Here is a 15311-nt window from a genome sequence, read left to right on the forward strand (position 1 = left end):
AACCCTCGACAGGGTGATTCGGTGTGTCTTGAAGTGAAGGGGTTTATTTTGCGATGATGACAATGTGACTACATCAGCTTATTATTTGTTTACACATCATATAAATTCCTGGACATTAAATAATAATATGAGTTTAAATTATTTAACGTAAAAACTTTGTTTGAAAAGATTTTATGTCCGACTTCGTCAGGGTTTTGTTAAAGAGGTGAGTGAACTCGCAAGTACGATGTCAGACACTGTAGTATGCACTGGCCCCCTCCCTGTTCACCGTAGTGATGGGATACATAGCAGACTGTCATCGCACAATGGCTGGATGTCTAAGTGGTGTCCACAGAATATAAGATTCATGGAAAATGTGACAATTTTTGGGGCAGATCTGACCTGTTAAAAAGAGATGGTCTGCATCCCTCCTGGGGTGGTGCCACTCTTCTTTCTAGAAATATGTCACATAATTGTTGAGTTGGTACTTGACTAACTGGGGCCTATTTCTATAGCCACATCATGTCGCAGGAGTCATATAAATCTCAGCACATTGAGACTCTTTCACCTAGATATTATAATATAGAGACTGTGTCTGCTCCCCGAACTAGTAAATAAATAAATAAATAAACTCCTATACTCATAAGGGTAATAATTTAATTGTCCAACAAATAAAAAACACATATAATACAGATAAACAAATGATAAAGCTGAATTTGCTGAATAGTATTAGATCCCTTTTCTACAAAAGCACTTTTTAAAAATGATATAAGTGCTCTGTTTGACACAGACCTGGCACGGCAAGCAGAGCGTGCCGAGAGTTGTGAGAAGGCCGGTGGCGTGACTGATAATGAGCGCACCACACCAGTTGTTAATTCCTATCAAATCGAAAATCGACTGCGGGTGGTAGATCCTTTTCCTATTTAGCGCCCACACTCTGAACAGTCTTATTTTCTAGCCTTGTTCAGGAGGCAGACACACTCTGTCTGTTTAAATCTAGATTAAAGACCCATCTCTTTAACCTAGCATATAACACACTGTCACATTCCTAAAATCCATTAAAGGACTATTAGGCTGCATTAATTATAGGTCAACCGCAACCAGGAACACTTCCCATGACAACCGATGTACTTGTTAAATTGTAAGAAGAATGGCATCTATGCTTATATTAGTCTCTCTGTTTCATCCTTATCCCGAGGTTACCATAGTCAGCCAGATATGGTCCGTATCTACAGTAGATCAGATGGTGGACCAGCACCTTGACGACCACAACAGCCCTGGATGTCAGCTGAGACCATGACAACTAGTTGAGCCCTAGAGACAGATTCCTTATGAAGACCTTGTCGACACGACAGCCATCGGCACAGATCTTCAGAAAAGACCACAAGAACCAGACAAGTCCTCTGCACAGACCCTATGGCCAGCTCCAATTCCTCCCCACCATATGCCACCAAGATCAGGGGCGGTGTTTAAGTATGGCAGAGTATGGCAGAGTATGGCAGTTCAGACAAAAAAATAAACAGGGAAAATAAACAGCTCATGATGCTGCTCGTTAGTTATGTTGCTTGAGTTGGCCTTTGGAAGAAATTGCAGCTTTGAAAAGCAAATTTAAACAGCCTAACACTGTGTCCTAACCAGACGCGTAAAGTGAGTGGTATAATGCCCTTTTCACAAGATGTAAAATAAGTCTCTGATGTCCCCAGAGTATGTATGTGAAGTTTTAGCTCAAAATACCCCACAGATATTTGTATATAGCATGTTAAAGTTGTCACTTTTTGAGGGTGAGCAAAAATGCACCATTTTTGTGTCTGTCCTTTAAATGTAAATGAGCTGCTGCTCCCAGCACAGAGGGCGGAGCTTCAAGAGCTTGTGTCCTTTTACCTCATACAGACATGCACTGAAAATTTCAAAAACTTTTAGCCTTTTATGTTCAAACCGGAGTCAGACAAAAATGAAGAGACTCAAGAAGAAGTGACAACATGTAAAATGCAACAGGACATTTCTGAATGGTTAGTTGATGAATGTTTTGAACTTTGAGCGTTGTAACTTTGCAGATATTGTTTATGCTCAAACAGCAACATTACATTACACACTAACTAAAGTTAGAAAAGTGAAATCATATTCAACCACCCCATAAAAGTGTTTATGCTGTGCTAAGCTAACATGCTAGCTAGCACTTAGGCAGCTTTTACCAAGAGTGATTATGTTTTATGACTAATTTTGAAAAGCAAAGATTATTCAAATGCTTCTTTTTTTCAAATACATTAGGTTAAACCAACAAAATTGAACAAGACGTTAGATAAAGTAGAAATTTCATTTTAAGGTAACACTTGCATCTTAAATGTATGGTAATGTAGCATATGTTTTTCATAAACACTTTTTGTTATACTGGTTGAATCTGTTCACAATCTGTCCTACCTGTCTGTAAACGTATGTATTTGCATACTAGTGATAGGAAGTTCGGATCATTTTACTGACTCGGATCTTTGAGTCTCGTTCAGATCTTTTTTTCAATTAATTTCTTCAGAATATAATTGAAATGTTATGTTACTAGCCAACTTCTCCATTTAAATTAAGAGAGAGAAAAAACTAATACAGCCAATGTCAAATTATGAGAAACAGAAAGTATTAATTAATTGCGTAGCTTGGTCTTCGTCTGTTAGTTTACCTCACCACCCGATCCGAGTCGTTCTTTCTTTTGTCACGTCACATTCCCATAGTAGACATAATAATCCTAATAGACATTCTCTGACATAATGCAGTCTGTACCGGAAACAGAAATTATTTCACAGTTGTCGAAGACCTACTGGCATAATTATTGGAAAGCCAATAATTATTGGTAAGCCAATTATGCTCATATTGGTTTTCATAAGTAAATATGTATACTTTAATGATAATATTAGTTTAGTTTCATTATAGTAGTCCTGCACAAGAGAGACATGGGGATGGAGTTTCTGGAGTTCTTCTCTTAACTGTCCTGGAAGGCGCTACAAGTCCATTATCAGATATCTACTTGAAATAGGTCAGTCAATAAATGTTGTTGGATTTTAATGTGCCTGTTTGTTTGTTGCAGAAGATTTATTTGTGCTACAGTATGTGTGGGGACAACTAAATAGGTCAAATGCTGCTCTGCATTATTGAGTGTTTCTGCTTGTCTGCTCCATTCAGGTCATTGTTGATGAGTACCAATCTGCCTGATAGTGTGTGAAATGTGAATGAGCCATTGTCACTCTTTTTTCCTTCATGCAGAGTTGAGAAGTGAACTACCAGACAAGACCATTATTGGTACCTCATTCTGCAGGCCAGGTAAGCTATTGAATATTGCAATGTTTGATTTCTGATACAAATAAGAGTTTTGTGATTATCACAGTCAATCCTGTTTATAGGGTCTAGTGAGAGATGACTGAGAAGATTAATATCGTAGGATAATTATCCTAGCATAAATGCAGTCCATACTGTGTTGTTTTATATGTTGGGTCACACTGCCAGTGCCATTTTCAATCCAGTACCAAGTGAACCGAGCATTGATACAACAGTGTTGGAATCTGACTAAATGAAAAGTGTGCTATTGCAGTTTTCCAATATTGACATTAAGTAATGTTCTACTCTTTTACTCTAAAGAATATGAATGATCTCACAAAATAAGCTGTTTATATTTGTAAAAGTAAATAATAACATGGCATTGTAAAATGAGATCTCTTTTTGAGGCTGAAATGAAATAAAATAGTTGGTTATTTATAATAAGAAAAACAGAATGAATTGAAATGGAGCTGAAAGCACAAAAATGTGTGGAAAAACAAAAAACAAGGAAAAGTAGCATCTAAAGATTAAATATATTTGTTAAAGATATTTACAATCAATAAAGGAGCAATATGTATTGTTCCAATTAAAATATTGTGAAATTCTTACTATACAAAAGTTTGGTGTCAGTAAGATTTTAAACATTTTTTTCCAATAAAAAAAGCCTCTTATGCTCACAAGGCTGCATTTTTTTTTTTTTTTGATAAAAAACTGTAGAGTTGTGAAATATTATTACCATTTAAAAATAACTGTTTTCTATTTGAATATATTGTAAAATATAATTTATTCCTGTTATGCAAAGCTGAATTTTCAGCATCATCACTCCAGTCTTCAGTGTCACATGATCCATCAGAAATTCGAATACGCTGATTTGCTGCTCGAGAAACTTTTATTATCTATGTTGAAAGCAGTTGTGTTGCTTAGTATGTTTGTGGAAACAGTGATACATTTTCTTTCTGGATTCTTGAAAGTAAAATAAATTTTATTTGAAATTTAAATCTTTTGTAACATTATATGTCTGTACTGCCACTTTTATTGCATTCAATCCTTGCTGAATTTAAGTATACAAATATATATATTCATTATTTTCATATTCCACTTAAAAGCAAGAGGAGACATATTTACCACTAGGTGGAAGTATTATCATATGTGAAACCACTATTTATAATCTTTAGGTTTGGTTTATTTTGAGATATTATCATGAACTTCATATATGTCTACTAATATCAATATATTGCTTTAAATGTTAATTATTAATTTTTCTCTTTGTAAGCAGGGGCTTCATATTCTGTCTAATAATACCATCACCAAACCACAGAGTAATGATAAACTCATCATCTGGATCAGGAGGTGAGAAGGATGTTTAAGGGTCATGAATGCAGTTGGGGCTTGTGAATACTTTGGCTGCAGATTTCAGACTGCAGAGTCTGTGGATCAGAGGCGTTATAGAAGGTACAGTGCTGGTCAGAATTATTTGCCCCCTTGGTAAATATGATCAAAGAAGGCTGTAAAAAATAAATCTGCATTGTTTATCATTTTGATTTTTATTTATTTTTTAAATGCAAAAATCTAACCTTTTATTGAAGTAAAAGAATTGAAAGTGAGAGGAAAATCACATTATGAAATGTTTTTCTCCAAAACACATTGGGAACAATTATTTGCCCCCCTTTTATTAAATACGTTTTGCAACCTCCTTTTGCCAAGATAACAGCTCTGAGTCTTCTCCTATAATGCCTGATGAGTTTGGAGATCACCTGACAAGAGATCAGAGACCATTCCTCCTTACAGAATCTCTCCAGATCCTTCAGATTCCCAGATCCATGTTGGTGCTTCTTCTCTTCAGTTTTCCACTCATTTTCTTTAGGGTTCAGGTCAGGGACTGGGATGACCATTGCAGATGCTTGGTTTTGTGCTCAGTGACCCATTTTTGTTTTGATTTTGATGTTTGTTTTTGGATCAGTGTCCTGTTGGAAGAACAAAACAAAATAGCTTTTTTGTCAGCAAAGACTTAATATGGGTTTGGTGCACACAGGGATAAAAAAGTACCCCATGTGTAAAATGAAATACTCTGCTGTATCTTTAATGCTGTGGGCCTAATTTTCTGCCAGAGGTCCTGGACATCTTCTTCAGATACATGGCATTATGGATTCGATCAAATACCAACAGATAAAAAATCAAAACCTGACAAACTCTGCTAGAAATCTTACTGTATAACGGGCCATGTTTGGATCAACAGGACAGTGATCCAAAAACAAACATCAAAATCAAAACAAAAATGGGTCACTGAGCACAAAACCAAGCATCTGCAATGGTCATCCCAGTCCCTGACCTGAACCCTAAAGAAAATGAGTGGAAAACTGAAGAGAAGAAGCACCAACATGGATCTGGGAATCTGAAGGATCTGGAGAGATTCTGTAAGGAGGAATGCTCTCTGATCTCTTGTCAGGTGATCTCCAAACTCATCAGGCATTATAGGAGAAGACTCAGAGCTGTTATCTTGGAAAAAGGAGGTTGCAAAAAGTATTTAATAAAAGGGGGCAAATAATTGTTCCCAACGTGTTTTGGAGAAAAATATGTATTTAATAATGTGATTTCCCCCCAATTTCAATTCTTTTACTTCAATGAAAGGTTAGACTTTTGCTATTTTGTTAAATAAAATATCAAAAGGATTAACAATGCAGATTTATTTTGATCATATTTACCAAGGGGGCAAATAATTCTGACCAGCACTGTATATGGAAGTAGTTTGTCAATTCAGCTGTATTAAATGTTGTTTAAAGTCTGGTGCAACTCTCCTAAACTTAAGTTTAGTAATAAAATATGTAAAAAGCCAAAGAAGCCATATACTATTTCTGAATTTAACCATCATGTTTTAGTTTCAATACAGAGGATGAGAGTTGCAAACTTTTACTTAATACCAGTAGAGGGTGACATTTGAATGAGACAAATCCTTTATTTATATGTCTGTTTGCTCACTTAAAGAGAGAGTTTTTGTTTTTGAGTAATTTTTGTCATCATTTACTCACCGGCACCCTCAATTTGTTCCAAGTCTGTGAGTTTCTTTCTTCTGTTGAGAACAAAAGAAGATATTTTGAAGAATGTCGGTAACCAGAGAGTTGACGTAGCCATTGACTTCCATAGTAGGAAAGAAAATACCATTTAAGTCACTGGCTACGGTCAACTGTCATTCTTCAAAATATCTTCTTTTGTGTTCAACAGAAATAGAAACTCATACAGGTTTTGAACAACTTGAGAGTGAGTAAATGATGACCTAATTTTCATTTTTGGGTGAACTATACCTTTAAAGGAAAGAAAATGCTTAATGATAAAGATGAATAGTTCAGAGAATAGTAGAGACTAATAGATTGTTTCTCATATTCCTCTCCTTATCTTCAGGTGTGTGTAGGTTGCTGGCCTCTTTGCTTTATGGGCTGGAGTATCACATGGACACCTCAGAGGACAGCACTTTTCTACAGGACATGCTCATGGGCAATACTCTGCATCTGCTTATTAAGGTCAGACTTTATTTTAGCTGCCACCAGCCCACTTTAGTGACTGCTGTTTGCCAGTGCTACGACTCGAATTGGGTGAAATTATTTAGATCAAGTTGTTCCATTAGCTTGACCATAAGAAGACACACCTGCACCTGCACATTTTCTCAATTTACTTACTCGCTTACTTTACTTTATTGTTTATTTTTACAGGGACAATGCACAATTAAGAGTAATTGCACAAGAGTTAGCTAACAGCTAATTTGCATCTGCTGTCCCTGAGCAGGTAAACAAATAAAATAACATACAATATTACATATACACCACAATACATATGTCCAGGAATGTAAGATTTACAAAATCAGTATATAAAAAACAAAGAATTTACAACACAGTCATTAGTGGATGCAGATTTGTTCTGATAGTAGCCAGTACTTAAGCTTGGTTTTACAAACTGTGAAGCTATCAGTGAGTGACCACACAAAACCACAGCGAGACCATGGTGGGGCCACAGAGAGAGAGAGAGAGAGAGAGAGAGAGAGAGAGAGAGAGAGAGAGAGAGAGAGAGAGAGAGAGAGAGAGAGAGAGAGAGAGAGAGAGAGAGAGAGAGAGAGAGAGAGAGAGAGAGAGAGAGAGAGAGAGAGAGAGAGAGAGAGAGAGAGAGAGAGAGAGAGAGACCGAGACAGCTTTAGTTGCCGTGACAGGGCAGGCAGATGTTTCAGAGACGGCCTCTTTGGCCGTGATGGGGCAAGGCAGGCAAAACAGAACTGAACACAACACACTCGTAAACATATATAAAGGAGAACACCAGACACCAAACAAGGGAAACACAGGTGTATATATACAGAGAAGTGACACCTAGGAAAAACGATGGGCAGATTAACAGGGAAAAAAGAATACTGACTACAACATGGTGCTGGAAACTATTATTTAATTAACAAACAAGGACCATGTAACAGGAGGAGTTACCATGTAACTCTAGTTGTAGAAAGTCAGAGCCAGTCTGCAGAGTGGGCAGTCGCAGTTGACAGATTTAATGGAAAATAATAAGTGTATGATGCGTAGTGTATGATCTTCAGACTACGATTCCTTTCAGTTGGAGGACACGTTTGGTTGTTTGAACTGATTTTAGAGCTGTCAGGGTTGTCTAAGGCTATGTTTACTTCGGAAACAATCTGAAGAGAAAACGCAAAAGTGGCGTTGCGTTATCACTTTTTATTCTGCGTTTAGACAGCGTTTTGGGGGGGAAATCTGCGTGCATGGTGATGCAAAAGTGTGTGAAATTCGATGTAGTATGCACTCCAGGCGGCTAGGTGGCAATGTGAAGCACTGCCACACAATAACACCAAGTCCGCGCGCCTGCGTACAACCTAGCAGTCTAGCAGACTTTTGCGTTTTTACCCTTTAGACGAGAACGCGACGGTTTTAAGATTTCTGGAGGGTGGTTTCACTTTTTTGCGTTTTTAAGCCCCAAAAACGCCATCGCCGTCTAAACGAAAGGCACATCTGATAAAATATTTTTCTCGTGTAAACAGGGCTTAATTTTCTCTGTTTGTGTTTGCTTGCGTTGATCTTAAGTTTCCATTGTCTGAGTTAACTGGTTTCCATGGTATTTAATTGATTGATTGAGTTGGATCACCCGTGTCTCATTTCTTTGATTTAGTTTGCTTGTGTATTTAAACCCTGTGTTTGTCCTGTTCGTTGTCTGGTCTTGTCTGTGTGTACTGGTTGTTCTGTTCATGGTTTTAAGTTTTAGTATATAATTTGTACATATAATAAAGTAACCGCTGCGTTGAGATCCTTCTCATCCTTGCTGCAAACGTTTGTGATAAGAGCACATGTTGTTTTCATATCTGTCATGCGTCTCCTTGCAATGAGGTGCATGTTTCTTAGTTGGTTTGTATTCAGAATGACCTGGAAGTCTGGTAGTTTGTGACCCTCAGTCGTTTAGTATATATTGCAGCTTTTCCTCTTTAACTATTGTCAAAGTCAGCAAGTTTATGATGTTTTAAAATCTGTATGATTTTAAGTAATGTAGTGATGTAAGTTAAGTAATTAAGTAATGCAGCCTCTACTCGCACATTTATTCAATAACTTATTCATACATTCCCATTTTTTTATATTTCACTCATTAGCTCACTCATTCGCTTATTTCACCATGTTCAGTATTATATAACTCGTTATTTCAAAATTCTTTCCTGTTCATCCATTCATTCATTCATTCATTCATTCAGTGAGTGAGTCTCTCACTACTACACTACTTCTTTAATCATGTATTCACTCACTCACTCATTTACTCACTTTGTTTAGTTATGGGCACTGGGCACACTGGCATTTCTTCAGGATGAAATCTTTTGCAAGCTGAGTTCTCCAAACACTGCAGTCAGTGCACACCCAGCATCATATTTTGCTGGCAGACGAGTCTAATGAATCCAGCACATGCTGTCTGCGACACTGAGAGAGGGGGAGTTGAGGAGAGGTCGAAGGGGAAGGGGAGACTGTGATAAAAGCCCAAACACAGCTCAGCTGGACTGCTGGTGCTCTGTTCCATGAGTCACGTGGAGCTGTTAAGTGTTCAGTGCTTTTGCTCCGTGTTGCTCTTTTAATGCTAAGAAAGGATCAGATTTTCCAATCAATCTGACTTTTTACTTTCCTTAGAGAAACTACAGAACTACTCAAGAAAATAGTTTGAAAGCTGAAAATACTTGCACAAATGCATGCCACAATGATCATTTTAATGCACTACATTAAATACCAGTAGCATTTATGAATACTGCTTCATGCTATATCATAAAACATGCTCATACAAACATGTGCAGAGGATATAAAACACATTTATGATGTTTTATTCTTATTCAAGATTTTTGGTATGAATAAACGAGTGAGTGAATGAATGAATGAAATGCACTAATATTTTATTTAGCAAGGATGTGATCTGTGACAGTAAAGACTTTTATATTGCTAAAAAACTAATAAATGCTACTATATATATTTTTAAAATTATAATAATATTTTACAATACAGATTTTTATTGTATTTAAAAAAAAATAAAATAAATGCAGCCTTGGTGAACATAAGAGGCCATAATAATGTTTAAAACTAAATTTTACCAACCTCAAACTTTTGAATAGTATTGGATGTATGTAACTAGGTTTATGTATATTATGTTCTGTAATTTTATAATCTTTTTTCCTTCATTACAGTTCAAATAATGAAAAATTCAAGTGATTTTAAAAGAACAAATATTCCATGTAGTTTTAAAATTGAAATGAGATCATATAAACCTGCAATCATAATAATTATAACATAATTCTAAATATGTTTAGTCACAATTCACTGCTAAAAAAAATTCTTGAAACTTCACCCACACACTTGTTGAGGATCCATTAAAAAAAAAAGTGTTTGTTACATTGCCAGGTATCCCCCAATAAGCAAGCTATTCATTTATTTTGTTCAAAACATTTCTGCATGAGTCTGAAATATCTCAGACCAATTCTCACCACACAACAAGTTCCAACTAATGGCAGAGTCCGTCTCAGCAGCAGCGAACACAAACGTGCAACTAAAGGATTATAATAAGTATGCGCAAAGAGAATGTTTCTGCTTTTTCCAAGGCTCTGCCATTTGACTGTAAAGGAAATCAGAGCTCTTTTTCTGTTGGAAAATAAGCAATTATACTGCCATTACAAACAAGAAGAAACTTTACAAGAAATGTACCATAAAAATCTGAAATAAATGTAGCATGTGGTCTGAGTCAGAATACATCTCCATAAATTGTAGTTTTTGCATATCACTGGGTTGACATACTGGCAGTTCTCTTATTGTGGAAATAAATATTTTACATATTTATTTAGACATATGAATTTACATTATTTTTTTTGCACATGGATTTGCATTATGAAACAACAAGAGACATTAGGTGACAGCAAGTCTGTAAAAATACTTTGTGAAGTTTTGTGTAGAATGCGGCCCCAAAACTACAGGCCAAAATGTGTCTGGATTTAGTGTGTGATATCATCTTTTAAAAAATGTAAAATTGTTTTACTTAATACATCTGTTTTGAAACATGTTCCTCTTTTTATGAGTGCTGTTAGCTGTGTGAGGGCCGTAAATATGATTACATCTTTCTTGGCTGATATTCTAATAGCTTTCCCATTGCTTATGCCGCACATAAAGTGGAGCCAAGTGGATGGACAGACAGATAAACACCCAAAACTCCTTAGCCTTTAATGTTAGTTTGTATTTGACTGATATATTACCTTTTGGTTACTTTTGCTCATCAGACGTGTGATATATTACTCTCAAACTACAGAGAAACATTTTGCTACTAGATGAATTTCAAGGGTGAGGGTCAAAGGGGTGAGCACTAACCCTCTGGGTATTGGACGACAGCCTAACGCCACTTCTCCTCTTCTCACAGGTCTATGACAGGCTGCAGAAGTACAGGGCCCAGCGGCCTGCTCCGCTGCTGGATAGCACACAGGGCCTGGCTCAGGACGTAAGTTCTCCTCTGGGGCATCCAGTGGGACGAGATTCAGTTGCAGGACCTGTAGTCTGTTTAGTGTTGTCGGTTTGAAGTGTACTGGAAGGGATTACTATAGTGAACACTCCAGAGTCACATAAATATTTGTGCTGCACATGCAGCCTCACAGACACTCACTTATTTATTGTGTTATTTTTTTTAATGAAATAATTTGGCAACTCCTAAGGCCAAAACTGCATTTTTGTGTATACATGCCCAAAATGACCTGGTTTCCCCTTAACTCTATAAAACCGCAGTGTATAACCACCAACATGATGAAACATAAATAAAAAAAAAAGTTTCAAAGAAGTTTCCCCAACACCCCTTTTATCTGCCCCTGGTAGGACAAACAAATAGTCCTGCCCTAAACATGCACCATTGGTTGAGCCAATGATGCTACGTAATGCTGGTCAGAAACCTGTCTCAGGAAGTAGGGAAAGATTGGGAAAAAACTCAGATTATTTATTATCTAAAATGTATATTATTACATGCTATATATGTGTGTTCCATTGTGAATGTGAAAAACAAAAACCTTTTTTTAAAGCTTATGAAGATCGTCCCCGTTCCCTGAAGGAGGGAACGATGACGTTACTTCAGAACGACTGACGAACTGGGATCTTGCCTGAGAGCCCAATCACCTTCGAGTGGTAACAAAACAAGCCAATGCACATTGGCAAGTGAGATTTGCAGCCACTTCCGGGTATATAAGGCAGTGTGCGAATTCTCACATTAAGTTTTCCGCTGAGGAGCTGAGACTGGGTCCCGGCCATGCCAGAGGAGGTACAGGAATTGTGGCGACGGGGCGTAAAATCTCAGTTTCCTCCTTCCTCCTTCCCTTTTAGTCAGTCACACTCAACGTTATGTCTAAATGATTGACGAATTAGGAAGACGCCACCACTGCTGCCCCTTCCGAGCTCGAGCAAGCCTCCTGGTCCCCCCACACCTGTTGTGACAGAAGAAGGGACAGGGCTGTGCACGGAGAATGTCAATCTCTGATGTTTCAAATGATTTTAACTTCCTCGACACCCTTGGTGACAAGCAGGCGGGGCGGGGGGCAGCCTCAAACTGACAAGGCAGGAGGTGTTTGATCGCCTCCGTCTGCTTCTGTACTGCCGAGAATTGCTGGGCAAAACGCAGAAGAGGCCGGCTTGGAAGATGGGGGAATCAAGAAAGCGAAATCTGTCGACCTCCTTCATCTCGGCCAGGCTCAGTCAGAGATGGTGCTCCTGGACCACCAGGCTGGACATCGTCTTCCCCAGGGACCGCGCAGTGACTTTTGTCGCCCGGAGCCCGAGGTCCGTCGCTGTACGCGGCTCCTGCATCAACCCGGGGTCAGAACTACCCTTGTGCAGCTCTTTTAGTTCCTTGTCCTGGTATACTTGCAGGAGGACCATGGCATGCAGGGAGAAGGCGGCCTGTCCAGTGGCACTGTAAGCCTTGGATGTGAGTGCAGACGAGAACTTAAAGGCCTTGGATGGGAGACGTGGACGACCCCGCCAGGTGGCAGCATTTTGCAGACACAATTGCACCGCAACTGCACACTTCACCTGTGTGATCTCCACGTACATTTTGACCGCCCTGCCATCAAGAGTAGTGAGAGCGGAGGAGGCAGCTGAGCAGTTTCTGGCAGAAAAAGGTTTACATATCTTTACAAATTATTAATTCATTATTTGGTCATGTTTTTGCAGAACCCAATCTAAAGTTGCAACTGTTATTTATTTTTGCCATTAACAAAACCATTATTTGTAAATGTTTATAAATGTTTACTAATCATTAAGTAACAAGGTTTGTGTAATAGCTAAGTTTAGCTAAATGCTAGCTAAAGACAACAACGACACATGTTTTAATTTGGGTGCAAAACATGTTTTTATTGCCTCAACACTTAGTATACTATATCCTTAAACAAAGGATATTCCTTGAATCATACATCAACAGAAGAATTTTTTTTTTTTCTTCAAGGAAATACATATATCGAAACAATGTAACAGTTTGAACTGTGTTCCCTTATAGTAATCAAATTGACCACTGTGCACTGTTTATCAGTTTAGGGTTTATACCAACCCTTACACCTACCCATACACCAAACCTGAGTGTTTTGGAATAGTACATGAACACAATAAGTAAATTGTATCTAATTATTATTATTATTATTTTGTCATAAGTACATAAGTGCATGTTAAAGACACCTAATATAAAGTAAGACCAGTCATTCTTATATGTCCATAGGGTACTATATGACCTGAAGTTTAAAAACATTGTATATTTTCAAGAACTGCATGATCATGTATGAATTGAAAGTTTAACAACATTTGTAAGCATTTTAATTTACATTAAAAATTGACATTCATCAGAAGACAATTTAATCACACCGACTTTCTTCTGTTTCACATGATGTTCGTAAATGTCACACTTCATGTGAAACACTCATTATGGTTAATCATAGTTAACTGATAAATCAGGATCAAATCATTAGTCATTTTTGAGTTTCCTCAAACTGCTTTGTGAGACACGCCTTGGGAGACTAAACCGGTGTTTTGGAGAAATGCAACATTAATAATGTTGACTGCTTATCTGAGAAAGGAGAAAGCTGCACTCATCAATAAACATGGCCATTGACCTGAACCAGTTGGTGCAACAGCCACTTGCTTCATCGCTTGTCACATTGCTTTCACTATGAAGCCGCACTGGACAAGTAAATGTCTTCCATGTCATATAATGCAAGAAACACTCTGTACTGCAAAGACGCTTATTTCATGTGTTGTGTTCCAGTGAGTCATGGTAATATGAGCTGTGTGTCATCTGAAGACTTATATCCAGTTGTCATTGGAAGCTTCATTGGATTGGAAGTTTATGTTTCCATTTGATAGTCTTGGATGCATCATGCGAATCAGTCATTTTTGCACCATCATTTTATGGCAAAAAAAGCTGAATTTTCAGCATCATTACTTCAGTCTTCAGTGTCACATGATCGTTCAGAAATCATTCTAATATGCTGATTTGGATTTTACTGTAAGTTTGATCAAGTAAAAGCAGCCAAAATGCAGTTTTGATATTTTCAAAAACATTCAAAAATCTTAATGATTTCAAACCAACACAGTATTCTGACAAAAAACAAATCAAACTACTAGCTCAACAAGGCTCACAGAAAAAAAGAAATTAAAAAACGTCAATGTTCTGCCCTGTAAAGTAAAAATCGCAAAATCATTAACGTTACCATCTTTACGTTATCAGTTGGATTACACTTCAACCTCTTTCTTTTTCCATTACAATTATCTCCCTTTAACAGTATTCAAATTTCTATTAGCCTATAAAACGAAGTTTTTCCTCTTCCTTGCACATCTTGCAAAAAGAATCAGCCCTGTCTTTATCAACTCAATTCTGCAGAGACTCTTAAAACAAAGATTATGTCCATCTTTTGACTGTGCACGCTGTATTTCATTAAGGCAAAGAGTGGTTTTGAAGTGATATCGATTTCCATCTTCTCTCAGACTGAAAACGAGGAGGACATTTTGGAGCATTAAGCCTTTAAAAGCACTTTCCTTACGTTGCAGCTCAGTGTAAAATTTCAGTTTTGGAGATTTAATGTATGTTTAACGTCAGGTCCGGTGTTACTCACAACCACATTCAGTCTAGTTGGTTTTTGCTTGGCTGAACCACAACAGAAACAGTTATTTCTCCAGGGCTCATGGTTCTGTGGCTTTTTGACCTGCTATGTAAACACTCGCATAGTATTGTCAAGTGGGTTGGGATAGATTGAACCAGACCACCAAGCATTGCCAAAGCAAACTCTTACCAGATCGGTTCATGATACTTGAGCAAAAAACTATAAGCCAAAAGGGATGGTCAGAGACTTTTGCCTGTTATAACATCATCACATTTAACATTATCACATTTAGTTGTTTTTCATGTTTCGTTCCAGTTGGCGGAAGAGCTGCGTGGTGTTGTCACCAGCCCAGAGACAACAGAGTTGTTACACTTGCTCTCCAAACCTCATGTACAGGTGAGAAGAGAATGTACAT

General features: G+C 37.6%; 1 protein-coding gene across 1 annotated transcript in view; it reads left to right on the forward strand.

Moving 5' to 3' along the window:
* mpp7b (MAGUK p55 scaffold protein 7b) overlaps positions 1-15311 on the forward strand; it is a 75503-nt gene that overhangs the window by 8884 nt on the left and 51308 nt on the right. Inside the window, exons 2-7 of the mRNA XM_082174011.1 lie at positions 2883-3001; positions 3229-3285; positions 4553-4629; positions 6676-6794; positions 11191-11268; positions 15212-15292. Coding sequence (XP_082030137.1) covers positions 4602-4629; positions 6676-6794; positions 11191-11268; positions 15212-15292 — 306 coding nt within the window. The 5' untranslated portion in view covers positions 2883-3001; positions 3229-3285; positions 4553-4601. The remainder of the gene's footprint in view (positions 1-2882; positions 3002-3228; positions 3286-4552; positions 4630-6675; positions 6795-11190; positions 11269-15211; positions 15293-15311) is intronic.

This window comes from Leuciscus leuciscus, assembly GCF_965113295.1.
Source record: "Leuciscus leuciscus genome assembly, chromosome: 6".
NCBI lineage: Eukaryota > Metazoa > Chordata > Actinopteri > Cypriniformes > Leuciscidae > Leuciscus > Leuciscus leuciscus.